General features: G+C 40.8%; 1 protein-coding gene across 3 annotated transcripts in view; it reads right to left on the bottom strand.

Moving 5' to 3' along the window:
* Positions 1 to 14,675, bottom strand: part of LYST (lysosomal trafficking regulator) — a 159,988-nt gene that overhangs the window by 30,118 nt on the left and 115,195 nt on the right. For all 3 annotated transcript variants that reach the window (XM_039528956.1, XM_039528954.1, XM_039528955.1), the window contains exons 34-41: positions 11,978 to 12,166; positions 8,601 to 8,746; positions 8,415 to 8,511; positions 7,494 to 7,555; positions 5,050 to 5,105; positions 4,102 to 4,254; positions 3,465 to 3,709; positions 560 to 626 (exon numbers count right to left, since the gene is read on the bottom strand). In XM_039528956.1, the coding sequence (XP_039384890.1) occupies positions 560 to 626; positions 3,465 to 3,709; positions 4,102 to 4,254; positions 5,050 to 5,105; positions 7,494 to 7,555; positions 8,415 to 8,511; positions 8,601 to 8,746; positions 11,978 to 12,166 (1,015 nt within the window). The remainder of the gene's footprint in view (positions 1 to 559; positions 627 to 3,464; positions 3,710 to 4,101; positions 4,255 to 5,049; positions 5,106 to 7,493; positions 7,556 to 8,414; positions 8,512 to 8,600; positions 8,747 to 11,977; positions 12,167 to 14,675) is intronic.

Here is a 14,675-nt window from a genome sequence, read left to right as displayed (position 1 = left end):
CAACAGCAGGCAGCACCAATGGAATACGAATTCTACTCTATATGATCAGATTTATTTTCAAACTAGATTAGCTATCTCATAGAACTGGAAGGGACCCTGAAAGGTCATTGAGTCCAGCCCCCTGCCTTCACTAGCAGGACTAAGTACTGATTTTGGCCCAGATCCCTAAGTGGGCCCCTCAAGGATTGAACTCACAACCCTGGGTTTAGCAGGCCAATGCTCAAACCACTGAGCTATCCCTCCCCCCTAGACTGATGTCAGGAGATGAGGAAATACTTTTATCAATTAAACTAACTGCACAAAATCTTTAAATGACCCAGGATGTTTGAAGGCAAACATAACTGTTGTGTTGCATACTAGAAAAAACCCAGACGTACAATATAATTTTTTAGACTACAAAATGCAAGGCAATTGAGAGAAATATATTTCTTTAGCTTCTTTGGTTAACTTCATATGTATTTATCTGGTTGGTCATGAATTTAAAACCCAACATACATCACATTGTTTTGGTTTTAGATACCAGAATAAAACACATTGTAGAAATGAGAGTTTAAGATACCTTGTAAGTATCCACATATCGATCTTCCTTCTCTTTAGACTGTACAGCTATGGGTTTGGCTAGATTTCTGTAATAGGAGAAATGTTGAAATCTTATTTTCATATGAAATCAGAAAAAATTCAGTTAAATGTAGATTAACACACGAAGACTGATATTTTTAGCTAAATTAGATTAATAAGAGTTAAATATATAAGGACAAATACAAAAAAAAAGTCCTAAGAACAAAGCTCTACATATGAGTTTAGGAAAATAAAAGGACTATAAAATGTACATATTCTTAATTTAAAATTGGCCATTTGATGTTAGTGCTAGAGGAATTAAAGTAATTTGTCCACAGAACAGCTACAGTATAGGCAACAGGCAACATACTCCCCATTCTGCGCCCACCAACATGCTTCAGTCCTGACTTGTGGCATCCCTTTAAGAGTAATGCCTTGTCTACTGTGGCAAGGCACCTCCTCTGTGTCGCTGGAATTAGCACTTCCCCCACAAATCAGGCCCACTCTGGCCAGTGTGCGTCTTCCCACTCTGTATTTTCTTATCGGTATTTTCAAGGTAGACCTCAGTTCAGGCCAAAGGAATAGGGTTGCCAACCAGGGCCAGCTCCAGGGTTTTTGCTGCCCCAAGGTGGCAGGTCCTTCCCTCCGAGAGGGACCCGCAGCTGAATTGCTGCCGAAGAGCCCGACGTGCTGCCCCTTCCCCTTGGCCATCCCAAGCACCTGCTTGCTGAGCTGGTGCCTGGAGCTGGCCCTGTTGCCAACGCTCCAGGATTGGCCCGGAGTCTCCTGGAATTGGCATCAATCTCCCAGTGACTACTGAAAGCAATCCAGGAGATTTTAATAGGCTATTTTAAGAAAATGACATGATGTCATGTTGGGGGAAGAAAAGAATCTCCCAGAATAGCTTCAGTCAGAGTTGGGAACCCTACCAAGGAGGGTTCCTCCAGCTAACAAAAGAAAACCAATTTACAAACACAAACAAAGGGGGTACCTTTCCCTGGCCCCTTGCTGTGGGGGTGCTGGGGTGGGGTGCTGTCCTGTTGTTGGCCCCAGATGTGTCAGTCCTTCCCCTAAACAGGCACTCAGCTTTGGTTGTTTTCCCTGTAAGGAGGAGAGCAGCCTCTCACCCTGGAGAAGCCTATCTCCCTGTTGCCACTAACCCTACAGCAGCTTGTCTCTCCTCCCCATCTCTCATTAGGGGAGGCGTTTTTAAAAAGGTGTCAGGAAGCCCTTAATTGGACTCAGGTATCCCTAACTGACCTGAAGTAACTCTTTCTCAGTTTATAGGAAAAATGACCTCTCTCATTCTAAGGCTAACATACCAACACGATCACTCCTCTTGCTCAATACTAAGTGGCAGGACCTATTGCCACCTGTTCAGGGTGACGAACCCTGGTGGGCCAGTCTGTATTCTGCCTTGGTCCCACAGCCCGCCGGGGATATTAGTTGACAGCTCCTTCATGGAGCCGTGAGCACAGGCACTGGCGCAGTTCACCCTTATCACAGATGTCTGTCCCTTTTGTGACATGAGGGAGACCCTGGCCTACCATGGGTGCATCAGGTTGCAGCCCCTTTTCCAGCTCCTCCTGGACATACTTTTGTGGTTCTGGCTGCACTTCTGCTCTAGGGTGACCAGATGTTAAGGGGAAAATATCAGGACCGCTGCGAGGGGGGAGGGCGTGTTTTTGTGTGTGTTTGTTTTTTTACACTCAACCGTCCAGGAGTTCGGCGGCAATTCAGCAGAGAGCCCTTCAGTCACGAATGGTCTTCGGTGGGGGTTAATACACCTTGCCGCCAAAGACAGAAGCACCCGCCACTGACATTCCGCCAAAGACCGTCCGCGACTGAAGGACTCTCCATCGAATTGCTGCTGAAGACAAGGAAACAAAATATCGGGACAAATGGCGTCCCGACCATACTCTGGTTGGGACATCTGGTCACCCTATTCTGCTCCAAGCTTCTAATTTATGCACACCCCATTCGTGGCCCCTGCTCATCAACCTCCTCCTAGCAATGGCCAAAGTGGCCATCTATAACACCAGGGAGAGGATGCTAGCTGAGGGAGTGCTCTGCAACTGCGGGGCCTATTTCTGTTCCTCTCTCCATTCACATATCCGGGCAGAGTTCCACTGGCTCCCTGGACATCTGAGGAGCAGTGGGCACTGTCTGGGGTGCTCTGGTCAGTGTTCTCTTCAGGTTCCCTGATTCTGACCCTTTGACATTCACACCTGTCCTTGTTTACTGTTTTGCTGTCCCCAATAGAGTCCCAAGCTCAATAGTTCCTGCCCTTAGGCTTGGGAGGAGCCTTTAGCTGTGGGTGGGCTTGCGACCGCCCACCTCCCAGAACCCAACAGGACTACTCCTCTTGCAGTTGCGCCTAGCCTGACTCTCACACTACACACAAGAGCTGCACCAACTTCGCTAAAATCCATTAAAAAAAAATCAATGTAGTTAAGATTGTGTTTGTGTGGACACCCTTTAGTCTATTTACAACTAGCGGATACAGATTTACCTTTGGTAACTGGCAAGTTGCTCATATAGCATAATTCTGTTTTTGGTCATGTTTTGCTAAATTATCAGGAGATCTTTGGTTACAGGCTGTTTTTTTTTGTTTGTTTTTTAAGATAACGGAATGTATATCTGGAAGTGCAAGACAGCAGGTATTGAGCGAGACCTGCCAACTACTGTGAATATAAAATGTTGGTAACAGATATGCTATTCAAATCGACAAGATGAGCCACCTACCTATTGTTAAAGGTCATTCAAACACCATTAGACCAGATGTGTTTCCTAGCAATCTTGCTAATTAAGTCTTGGTTTATCAGGGTGATCATAAGTGGATTTTACTGAAATAACCAGTTTAATATGTTATTTGGAAAGGAGTAATTTCAAAGATTTCATGTTACCTATAAACAGATAGATCATTTAGGTCCAGTGTTTCGCTGGTGTAGTCAGAAAGTATAAAGGGAAATACTGGATACTGCATGAGATCATTGAAGGAACGGCCAGCATGTTTGTTTAAATGAGTCAGGTATTCAAAGTTGGTAATCTGTCCTGTGTACCACAGGTGGGTCAAAGCAGTAATGTTCCCATACTCCAAAAGATTAGGCAGGTTGTTCATTAAGATGTTGTGGTACACATCATCACGGACCTAAAAAAATTATTGTAGTTTTAATCAAGCAACACATTTAAACTGTCATAAACTAAGCGTCCTCCTACAGTATGCAAGATTCTCTCATTTACAAGGTTCTAGAGGTCTGTGAAGATCAGAACAATGTGATAACAAGTCACAACATTAAGATATTGAATTGGTTTAGTCCTATGTTTTTAGAACATACCTGTGATATACATCATGTCCATCAAAAAGCCTGGCTGAGCCCTTAACTCATATCAGCTTCCAGAAGTATCTAAGAATTCAAATAAGCCTACCCATAGTTTTTCTTAATGTATTCCACGAAAATACACATTATGTATTGAAGAAATTATAAAAAATCTCTTTATATACACATTATATATTACCATACATTAATGCCACACTGTTACCTTTGTGTTGTCAAAAGCTAAGAGTAAAGTTCTGCCATTTGTTAAAAATATTTCCACAGCATTGTCTCTTAATTGCCACCATCTCTTATGAACTTCCTTGATTTCTTCATATGTCCAAGAAAATGATGCTGGTTCAGTTTCTCCGTGAAAACTCTGAAGAACATACAGTAGATTGATAGAGAAAATGTTTTGCTCAGTAGCCTTTAAAATTAGACCTATTTGCAGTCAGTTTCCATTTATTTATACTGCATACCGTAAATGAATGCTCTATGGGTGGTAATTTACTTTAAACTTTGGGCTGTACTTTTGAAAATCTTAATTCTTTGTCTAGTGGAGAAATGCAGCTTAAATTAAGTTGTTTACCAAAGACTTTATATAATGAAAACTATTTAATGGATCTTTTGTTTTTAATCTGTTTCACCCCTATGTCAATACAAGACACTGTTAGGGATCATAAGAATTAGCTCAATCAAATGTCACTGTAGAGTAATAAAAACAAAGCTTTTTTTTTTTTAAAAAACCCACAAGTTTCACCTTTCAATAGATAAGTATATTCTGATTCCTAATTCTGGGGTTCTGATCCATGACTAAGGCTCCGAGGCACTACCGTAATATATAACAAAATCTGATATTTATTTACACACACACACAAAAAGACTGGTAGAATTGGGAATAATAGTCTCTTTATTCTATAATGGAAGTTATCAGCCTTATTCAGGGCATTTGTATGTTATTGCTGAAATGTTGGCAGATAAGCATTTTAAAATTCTCAAATAATCACACACAAATAGAACAGTCTATGAATACAAATTCTCAGATATCTTAATATAAAAATTAAAATTAATATTATGGTGATTTTAAATGATAAAGCACCAAAGTTATTCTCGGTTCTAGTTTAGAGAATTTAGAAAAATGTGTGATCTGTGAAAAACTTCAGCTCATACTCACAGAACTTTCTATTGTGTCAGAAGCATTGTCTTCAACAAAATACATTCCATATTTGCCTGCAGAAAGGAATATTTATACAAAAGGTGACTGTTAGTATACTAATTTGTCTTTACTTTTAACATCTATAAAATGATTATACATGATGTTTAAAGCACTAACGATGCTGTTCATAAAATAGTAAGTAAAAAGCACAGCACTTAGAATCACAGAATCATAGAATATTAGGGTTGGAAGAGACCTCAGGAGGTCATCTAGTCCAATCCCCTGCTCAAAGCAGGACCAACACCAACTAAATCATCCCAGCCAGGGCTTAGTCAAGCCAGGCCTTAAAAACCTCTAAGGATGGAGATTCCACCACCTCCCTAGGTAACCCATTCCAGTGCTTCACCACCCCCTAGTGAAACAGTGTTTCCTAATATCCAACCTACACCACCCCCACTGCAACTTGAGACCATTGCTTCTTGTTCTATCATCTGCCACCACTGAGAACAGCCAAACTCCATCCTCTTTGGAACCCCGCTTCAGGTAGTTGAAGGCTGCTATCAAATCCCCCCTTACTCTTCAATGTTGCAGACTAAGTAACCCCAGTTCCCTCAGCCTCTCCTCATAAGTCATGTGCCCCAGCCTCCCTTGGTGGAAATGAAGTTAAATACTATCCTTGACAAGTATCTAATGACTTAAAGTAACAACAATAAATCCAATGAGCACACTGTGAAAACTGTAGGAACGGAAGGCCAAACTGACTAGTTGGGTAAGCAGGTGGAACTCCAGTAGCCAGAGTTAAAGTCAGAAGGGGACCACCATATTATCTAGTCTGTCTTCCGGTATATCGCAAACCACTACCACAATAAATGCAGTTACAATCACATAAGCCAATAATGAATTTAGCCTGGAATGTCTGTGTTAATAAAATTCATATAGAGACTGTAGATATGTAAATTAACTAAAGACTGAAAAAACCATTAAGTGCACAATAGCCATGCAACTCAAAGCAGCAACACAAATAAAATATTCTGTATGTGGGGTAATCTGTGACTATTCATCATCCTCTGTACAATAAGAGGTACAATATGTGGAAAGTCAAGCAACATTTCACATACTCCAAGATACATAGGAACAATATGTCTGGACAAAAATCAGTTGTGTGTTACCTTTAGAAAATGTAATCCATATGTAACCGACACTGGCAGATCAGGTGCCAGCTCTTGCCAAGACTGCAGGCATTAGCTAAGAACTGACAGACTCATAGCTGGAGACTAGACTAGTTCACCTGTACCTCAGTTTCGCTCAGAATAGGTATCAGTCTTACAAGACGTATTTAGTGTTTAGACTCTGAAATGCTTGTAAATTGCTGCATGCATTAATCTCACTTGTAATGTCGATATTCTATGCTATAAGAAAATATGTAAATTTTGTCTTAAAACTGCATAAATGTTTGCTCTGAACTTGCAAACCCACATACAGGAATTGTCATTCCCCCACCCCACCTATTCAGGAGGACCATCAAAATTTAAGTGAGGCCATTATAAGACAAAAGCTTTGTTAATTGTCCCATCCACCCATGGTGAAATAGGTGCAGAAGATCTGTGGCTTTGAATGCTGGAAGAGGTAAATGAAAAAAAATCTTCACATCAACTCTTTTTTTCAATCTCTTTGCTGAACTCTCACAGGGCTAGAGAAACCAAACCGAAGCCAGAGATCCTAGGTCTACCCAGAAAGATCTGAATTGACAGAATTGTCTGTCACTCTTACAATTTAGATGCAACTCATTTGTGTATATTCATTTGCTTGCTTTAACCTGTAAATAATTCTCTTATGTTTTTCCTAATTAATAAACCTTTAAATAGTTTATTACAAGATTGGCTCCAGGGGCTGTCTTTGGTGTAAGATCTAGAGTATCAACTGATCTGGGGTAAGTGACTGGTCTCTTGGGACTGGGAGCAACCTGAATATGATGTGATTTTTTTTATGTAAGTGACCATTTATCACTAAATCCAGTCTACGTGGATGGCAAAATAGACTGGAAAGTCTCAGAGGACTGCCCGTGAATCCATGGTGAGACTGTTACAGTGATACAGGAGTTCGCATTTGTTACTGTGTTGGTAAAATCTAATTATAGACCATACCACCATTTTGGAGTATCTGCCCTGTTTTTTTGACAGTCTGCCCTGAGATAGGCACTCACAGTCGTGAGTCACTCCAGACAAACTCCAGACCAAACTGACATTTACATGAATAGAATTAGATCTATACTAGATAATACAGTACTTAGTCCTGCATGGGAGCAGGGGACTGGATTAGGTGACCTCTTGAAGTCCCTTCCAGACCTACGATTGTATAATAAGGTTTCTCTAACTATTATAGAAGGAAGGATTAAAGCTGCTCTTTAACCTTTTTAAAAGAACATTTTTAATATTTAGTCATCAAAAAACTGTTACACTTACCCAATAACAATTCACCAGCTGTCTCTCTAGAAGGTGCTACATTGATGCATCTTCGATTCACTCTGCATATATACAAATAGAAACATTTACTATGTCATAAAATTCAGTAGATATCTAAAATTAACAGCCTCAAATACTACACACTATAACCAAGTAGACTTTTCCTTTTTTCTGTGACCCCAAGTGTTCAAATCCCAAAGGAACGTGTAAAACTAGTTCTCAGCTCTTTAAGAATCGTGAGCAGCTGAATAAAACAGTGATAATGTTCAAACTATGAGAGAAATACCAAGCTCAAATTTAATATATATTCACTTGTACAAATTTAGGATTTGTTGCTTTCCGCATGCCACATCTTTTTTTGATGTTAAGCTAATTTGGTGCTTGTGAGAGGTGCTGGATTTCCAGCACTGCAAAGTTAAAACCTAGTTATCATTGAATACATATAGTATAGGCAGTGAAAGTGCAGATTTACTCAGCTAGTCAATGAAGGGATGAGAATATAATTCAATCTCCACATCCACACTTCTGGGCTTCTGCTGAAAGCACCAATAAATTACAATTGCAATGCTGATATTTGGAAAATGAACCACAACAAAGGCATTGATCATGGGCCCAATACCACCCAGATGGGTAATGACTTTCTGATTGTTAGGCTTTAAAATCCGCAACCTAGAAGTGAAAAGCTCTGTAAACCCACTACCATCTCTCAAGTCACCCACTCTACTGTATTTGCTGTTTTTAATTTATGACAAGCAAGTGAAGCAGGTGCAAGTTAAGTCTTCTTAAATAAGAATATTTCCTTGTTGGAAAACATTGTATGATCTTATCTCTATTGTTCATCTCATGGTCGCCCCTCAAGAACAAAGGCAAAAAACAGAAGTTTCCTTTGAGTAAGATTATTTTTCCTAATTTAAAGTTTACCTTATTTTCTCACTTGCTGCTTTGTCTTTTACAGTGGAAGAGTGAGAGGAATGTGTTTTGTCTTCAAATAGGTAAGACAAAGGGGGTTTGATCACTTCTATTGAAAAAAAGTGTACAAGAAAAAATTAAAATATTAACACTCTAGCTTTTGTGAAAGTTTAGTTATAATCTTAAAAGTGTCATTACCTTCCTGTTTCTGCCTATCTCGGAGCAGGTACTTATTTGGTATAGTTAAATAGCACCTCTGCAAACGGCGCCTCTCTCGGTTTGGGCCTTCTGTTGGATCGAGTTGCCAAGATGTTGGGTAGTAGACAGGATCATACCAGAGTGTTCTGAAAATGAAAGTATTTTAGCATTTTAGAACAATATGACAACATATATATCTCATTTATTCTAATTAATTTTTTTAAAAATTGGTAAATACATAACCATTACAAACAGGCATGAATTTCACAGTGAAACATTGTCCAACTCATGTTGCTATAAAATAGAGGACTGGATCCTGCAGTCCCTTAGTCTCATGGGCTGTTCCATGGATTTTAATAGAACTATTCATGAGTAAGTACTGCTGGATTGGTCAGCAAACTGCTTGAAAGTTATCAAGGGAATAAGTAACAGTACTGATGCATAATGTGGTGCTTAGTAAATTAAATTGCTATACTCCAACCTAATACAGCTTGTCCAAAAATAGAAGTACCATCATAATGGACACTCTTAAGCTTGAAACTGCACATTGTTTGGACCCTTTCCTTTTTAAAAAGGTTTTGTATGCTTTTGTTTCTGCAGTAACAAGATACAGCACTTTTGTTGCCAGTCAAGATTTCTTGAATTGGCTTAATGCATTTGCAACAATAGTGGCTGGAAGATACAGTTTATGCAAAACACTCAAACCAGATATTTGTATTAGCCCTCCACTTTTACTACTGTACCTTTCCAATGTAGTATAATTTTATGTTGTTCATTGTCCTTCGCCCATTAGGTACACGGATTATACTTGATAAAGGGCCAATCTATAAATATTTCAAGATCTAAAAATGTCATTGGATTAATCATGATTAATCACAGTTTTAATCGCACTGTTAAACAATAGAATACCAATTGAAATTTATCGACTATTTTGGATTTTTCTTTACTTTTTCAAATACCGTATATACTCATTCATAAGATGAATTTTTTTTGGGAAAAAAAGAGAAGCACCAGAGAAGGGGGTCAGCTTATGAACTGGTATAGAGAGAGGGAGAGGTGGGACACAGCAGAGGCAGCACAGCCAGCAGAGACAGAAGGGAAGAGGCGGGCCCAGAGTCTCTCCACTTCTGGCCACGCTGCTCTCTCCCCAGCCTCCAAAGCAGCTGCAGCTCCGGGGCTGGCAGGCTGCAGCCGTGCCGTGCCGCCCAGCCCAGCCCGCTGGAACATGCTGCAGCTGTGCTGCCCGGTCTGGCCTGCCAGAGCAGGCTGTGGCCGCGCTGCCCAGCCTGCCAGAGCAGCTCCTGTCAGGTCAGAGACATCCTCCCCTGGCCCTCCCCAGATAAGGTGGAAAGGGATGGGATGGGGAGAGTGGGGGGGGGGGGGGGTCCCAGGCTAGGGTGGTCGTGTGGGGGGTGGTCACAGGACTTACTCCCCTGACTCCCAGCTTCTCCCCCCCAAAAATTTCCCCACCAGTTGCTGTCCAGGCCTGTCAGGGTAAGCAGCTGGCGCGCCGGGACACTTTGTTTACTTAGGTTTACCTCCGTGCCTGCGGACGCTCGAGGTAAACAAACCATCTCGGCCCGCCAGTGGCTTATCCTGATGGCCCAGGAGCCAAAGTTTGCTGACCCCTGAATTAAAAGATCGGCTTATGAACGGGTTATAAAAATTTTCCATTTTTACTTATCCATCTTGGGCGGGGGGAGGGCGGGGTGTCGGCTTATAAAAGAACCGGCTTATGATAGACTATATACGGTATATCGATTTCAACACAGATATTCAACAAATATTTGCACTGTAAAAATGGCAAACAAAAGAAATAGTATTTTTCAATTCATCTCAGACAAGTACCGTAGTGCAATCTCTTTATCATGAAAGCGAAACTTACAAATGTAGATTTTGTTACATAACTGCACTCAAAAACAAAACATAAAACTTTAGAACCTGCAAGTCCATTCAGTCCAACTTCTTGTTCAGCCTATCGCTAGAGAAACAAGTTTGTTTACATTTATAGGAGATAATGCTGCCAGCTTCTTATTTACAATGTCACCTGAAAGTGAGAACAGGTGTTTGCATGGCACTTTTGTAGCCAGCTCTGCAAGGTATTTACATGCCAGATATGCTAAACATGCGTATTCCCCTTCATGCTTTGGCCACCATTCCAGAGGACATGCTTCCATGCCGACGCTCATTAACAAAATAATGCGTTAATTAAATTTGTGACTGAACTCCTTGGTAGAGAATTGTAGGTCTCCTGCTCCATGGTTTTACTCACATTCTGCCATATATTTCATGTTATAGCAGTCTCAGATGATGACCCAGCACATGTTTGTTTTAAGAACACTTTCACCACAGATGTGACAAATAGCAAAGAATGTACCAATGTGAGATTTCTAAAGATAGCTACAGCACTCAACCCAAGATTTAAGAATCTGAAGTGGCTTTCAAAATCTAATCGGAACGGGGTCTGGAGCATGCTTTCAGAAGTCCTAAAAGAGCAACACTCTGATGCGGAAGCTACAGAACATGAACCTCCATAAAAGAAAATCAACCTTCTGCCGGTGGCATCTGACTCGGATGATGAAAATGAACATGCGTTGGTCTGCATTGCTTTGGATTGTTGTCGAGCAGAACCCATCAGCATGGACCCACATCCTCTGGAATGGTGGTTGAAGCATGAAGGGACACTTGCAACGCTGAAGATACAGGATAGTTACGTGCCAGATGAACTAGCTACCACAGTGCCATGCGAATGCCTATTTTTACTTTCAAGTGACAATGTAAACAAGAAGGGGGGAGCATTATCTCCTGCAAATGTAAATAAACTTCCTTCTCTGAGCAATTGGCTGAACAAGAAGTAGGACTGAGTGGGCTTGTAGGCACTAAAGTTTTTTGTTTTATTTTTGAGTGCAGTTTTTTTGTACATAATTCTACATTTGTAAGTTCAACTTTCATAAGAGATTGCACTAAAGTACTTGTATTAAGTGAACTGAAAAATACTATTTCTTTTATTTTTACAGTGCAAATATTTATAATAAAAATATAAATTTAGCACTGTACACTTTGTCTCCTGTATTGTAATTGAAATCAATATATTTGAAAATGTGGAAAACATCAAAAAATTTATATAAATAGTATTCTATTATTGTTTAACAGTGCGATTAATCACAATTAATTTTTTTTTAGTCCCTTGACAGTCCTAATATTTAGCATTTCACAAGAGCTTAGAAGCTGCAGCATTAGCAGGTAGAAGTCACATTAATCTAATTTTGTTTTAAGATAGCATATACATTTCAATTGCTTATAACATTAAAATCACAAATGTACAGAATGGCCACATTTCAGTCCAGTAATACAGATCTAAAATGGCCACCACTTACCTATCATGTGTAAGTTGCTGAACAAGTTCCTGCCAATGCCTGCTGGCACTTAAATCGGTTTTATACATTCCTCTAATGTGCTGAATCACCTTCTTTCTTTCCATTCCCTGCGACAAAGAGACCGCCTGGGTAATGTCTGCAGCTATTTTGGAAATATCTTTTGACTTTGCATCCAGACGCTGAGAGAGACTGAGAAAAAAGTAATAGGAACCAGAGTATTCATTAGGCATTTTATACTTGGTACTGAGTGAAGACAGTGTACTGAATACCTTAGAACAGGGGTTCTCAAACTTCATTGCACCACGACCCCCTTCTGACAACAAAAATTACTACATGACCCCAGCAGGGGGGTGAGGGGGAGGAGGAGGCAGCAGGAGGGGGAAACCAAGCCTGAGCGTACCCAAGCCACGCCCTCTCTGGTGTGGGGGCCAAAGCCAAAGGCTTCAGGTTTGGCCCCAGCAAGTCTAATGTCAGCCCTGGCAACCCCATTAAAACAGGTCCTGACCCACAGTTTGAGAACCGCTGCCTTAGAATCACAGGACTGCAAGGGACCTCAAGAGATCATCTAGTCCAGTCCCCCTGCACTCATGGTAGGACTAAGTATCATCTAGGCCATCCCTAACAGGTGTTTGTCTAATCTGCTCTTAAAAGTCTTCAATGATGGAGATTCCACAACCTCCCTAGGCAATTTATTCCAGTACTTTACCACCCTGATAGCTAGGAAGTTTTTCCTAATGTCCAACCTTAACCTCCCTTGCTGCAATTGAAGCCCATTTAACAGTTTAATCAGTTAGCTAGTTATTGCCCAGAGTCCTTGATGTGGTAGGCTCACTGACAGTTTGATATATAATTTGCATTTTGGAGGGCATAAATATAAGTCGTGTGTACATCTGATTTCTTAGCAACCACTAAATATTCCCAATAAAACTCAACCAGCAATAAGCAAAAACAATTATTGTGGAATGTATATTAACTAATTATATCATGAAGTTTATATTAATCTTCTGAAGAGCAATGAACTTGAGTGACAGTTTAAGTCTCTCGAAGTCAACATGAGTGGCAAAAATCTTGAGTTATTTTCTGCTCTGGCTTCTTTATGCTGTGCAAAGAAAGCAGAGAATGTGACAAAATGGGCCCTAAAATGCTTGGATCTGGCCAGGGGAGAATTCCCCCAGTGCAGGAAACTGGACCATCTTGCAAGTCCTGGTGTAAGGGGCGTGCCAGGTACCTGGCTGCAGCAAAGCCACAGCATGTACTGTTGTGGGGATTATGGACATTGCAGCTGCCCATAGGCAGGGACAGGTTGCCATAGCCTTTGTAACAGGGCTGTCTAAATTATCTAAATTATACCAGGGCTGCTTTGGCTCCACAGAGCAACCCAGAATTGGTAAGATAAAGTGACTTAAAGCAACTTAACCCTTCACCCCCAGTGGGTAACAATACAAGGTGAGAGGGAAAACTGAGTCGCAATTTCCTTGGGGGAACTGATGTACTTATAAATTTATATAATGGCACCCATATACCACAGGGATGGTAACCTTAGGCATAGGGAGTGAGATTATGTGCTGCACCTCTAAGGCACAGCACAGAATGTGCAGCCCAATGGAAGCAAAAGTTAACTTTTCTTGAAACAGGACAAACAATGAAGTTACTCGTAAAAAAAAAAGTTACCTATCATGAATGATCAGGAGCTACCACCTTTAGGGAGTAATTACTGCCAATCACCTGAGAGGTAAGCAAAGTTGCCTAAATACCACCTTCTAGGGGACACTACATATAGTGGTTTTGACCAGGTTCAATAGGACCAGAAACCTGAAAACTGTATAAAGAATCAGCCTGATCTGACTCAGAGAAAGAGACTCATTCTGGAATAAAGAACTGAAATTTGCGTACAGACCTGCCAGGATACCATGCACATGATTGGTAATACCTGGTAAATTTGTGTAGACTGTTTATTGTTTTAGGATATGTTATCTCAAATGCTTTCATCCTAAATAAATGTACTGTGCTTTGTGAAAGTTAGCAGATCATTGGTAAACCTGTTATAGCCTCTGGGAGATAACAGGACTATAAATCCGAAGTAACCTCAGACTTGCTCAGGTGATCCCAATCAATTGCAAGGGGATAGCAGCCCTGAAAATCTGGTCTGGAGGGAGGAGGAGGAGGAGAGGGAGATGGCTAGAGGCCTGAGACTTAAGAGGGTGCCCCTGAGGCCACAAAAGGAGCAGAGGTGCAGTTAATCCTGGAACTGTGACAAGGTCATCACTTTTCCAGGAGCACCAGAGTATTCAGAGGCAATGCTGAGAAAGACGGCCCTTCATCATCATACTCTAAGCCTTCTTCCCAACAATACCTCAAAGAGTGAAAAGGAGCTAGGTAATGAGAGCTGGAAAGGTTTTGAGCAGACTGAAGTCTGAACACACTTAGTGACTCAACCTACATGGAGCATGAATTTTTGATGATTACAGGGCAGTTTCCACAGCTTCTACTGTTTGTCTGTGTTCTGAACGTTTAGGTTTATTAAGTCAGATTAAATCTGTATGGTCTCATTAGCCTCAAGAAATCTGAAACAGGATTTGAACAAAAGCAAGGCATAACAGGCAGGGGGAGTGTAAACAACCTTTGTACGCTTCACACTTAACTTAGCAAGAAGAGCAACATTCAGCTTGGAGTTTGATTTGAAGCACAGTGGTGTTTT

Source organism: Mauremys reevesii, linkage group 3 (assembly GCF_016161935.1).
Source record: "Mauremys reevesii isolate NIE-2019 linkage group 3, ASM1616193v1, whole genome shotgun sequence".
In the NCBI taxonomy this organism is placed as follows: Eukaryota; Metazoa; Chordata; order Testudines; family Geoemydidae; genus Mauremys; species Mauremys reevesii.
This window is presented reverse-complemented; position numbering and strand designations above follow the sequence as displayed.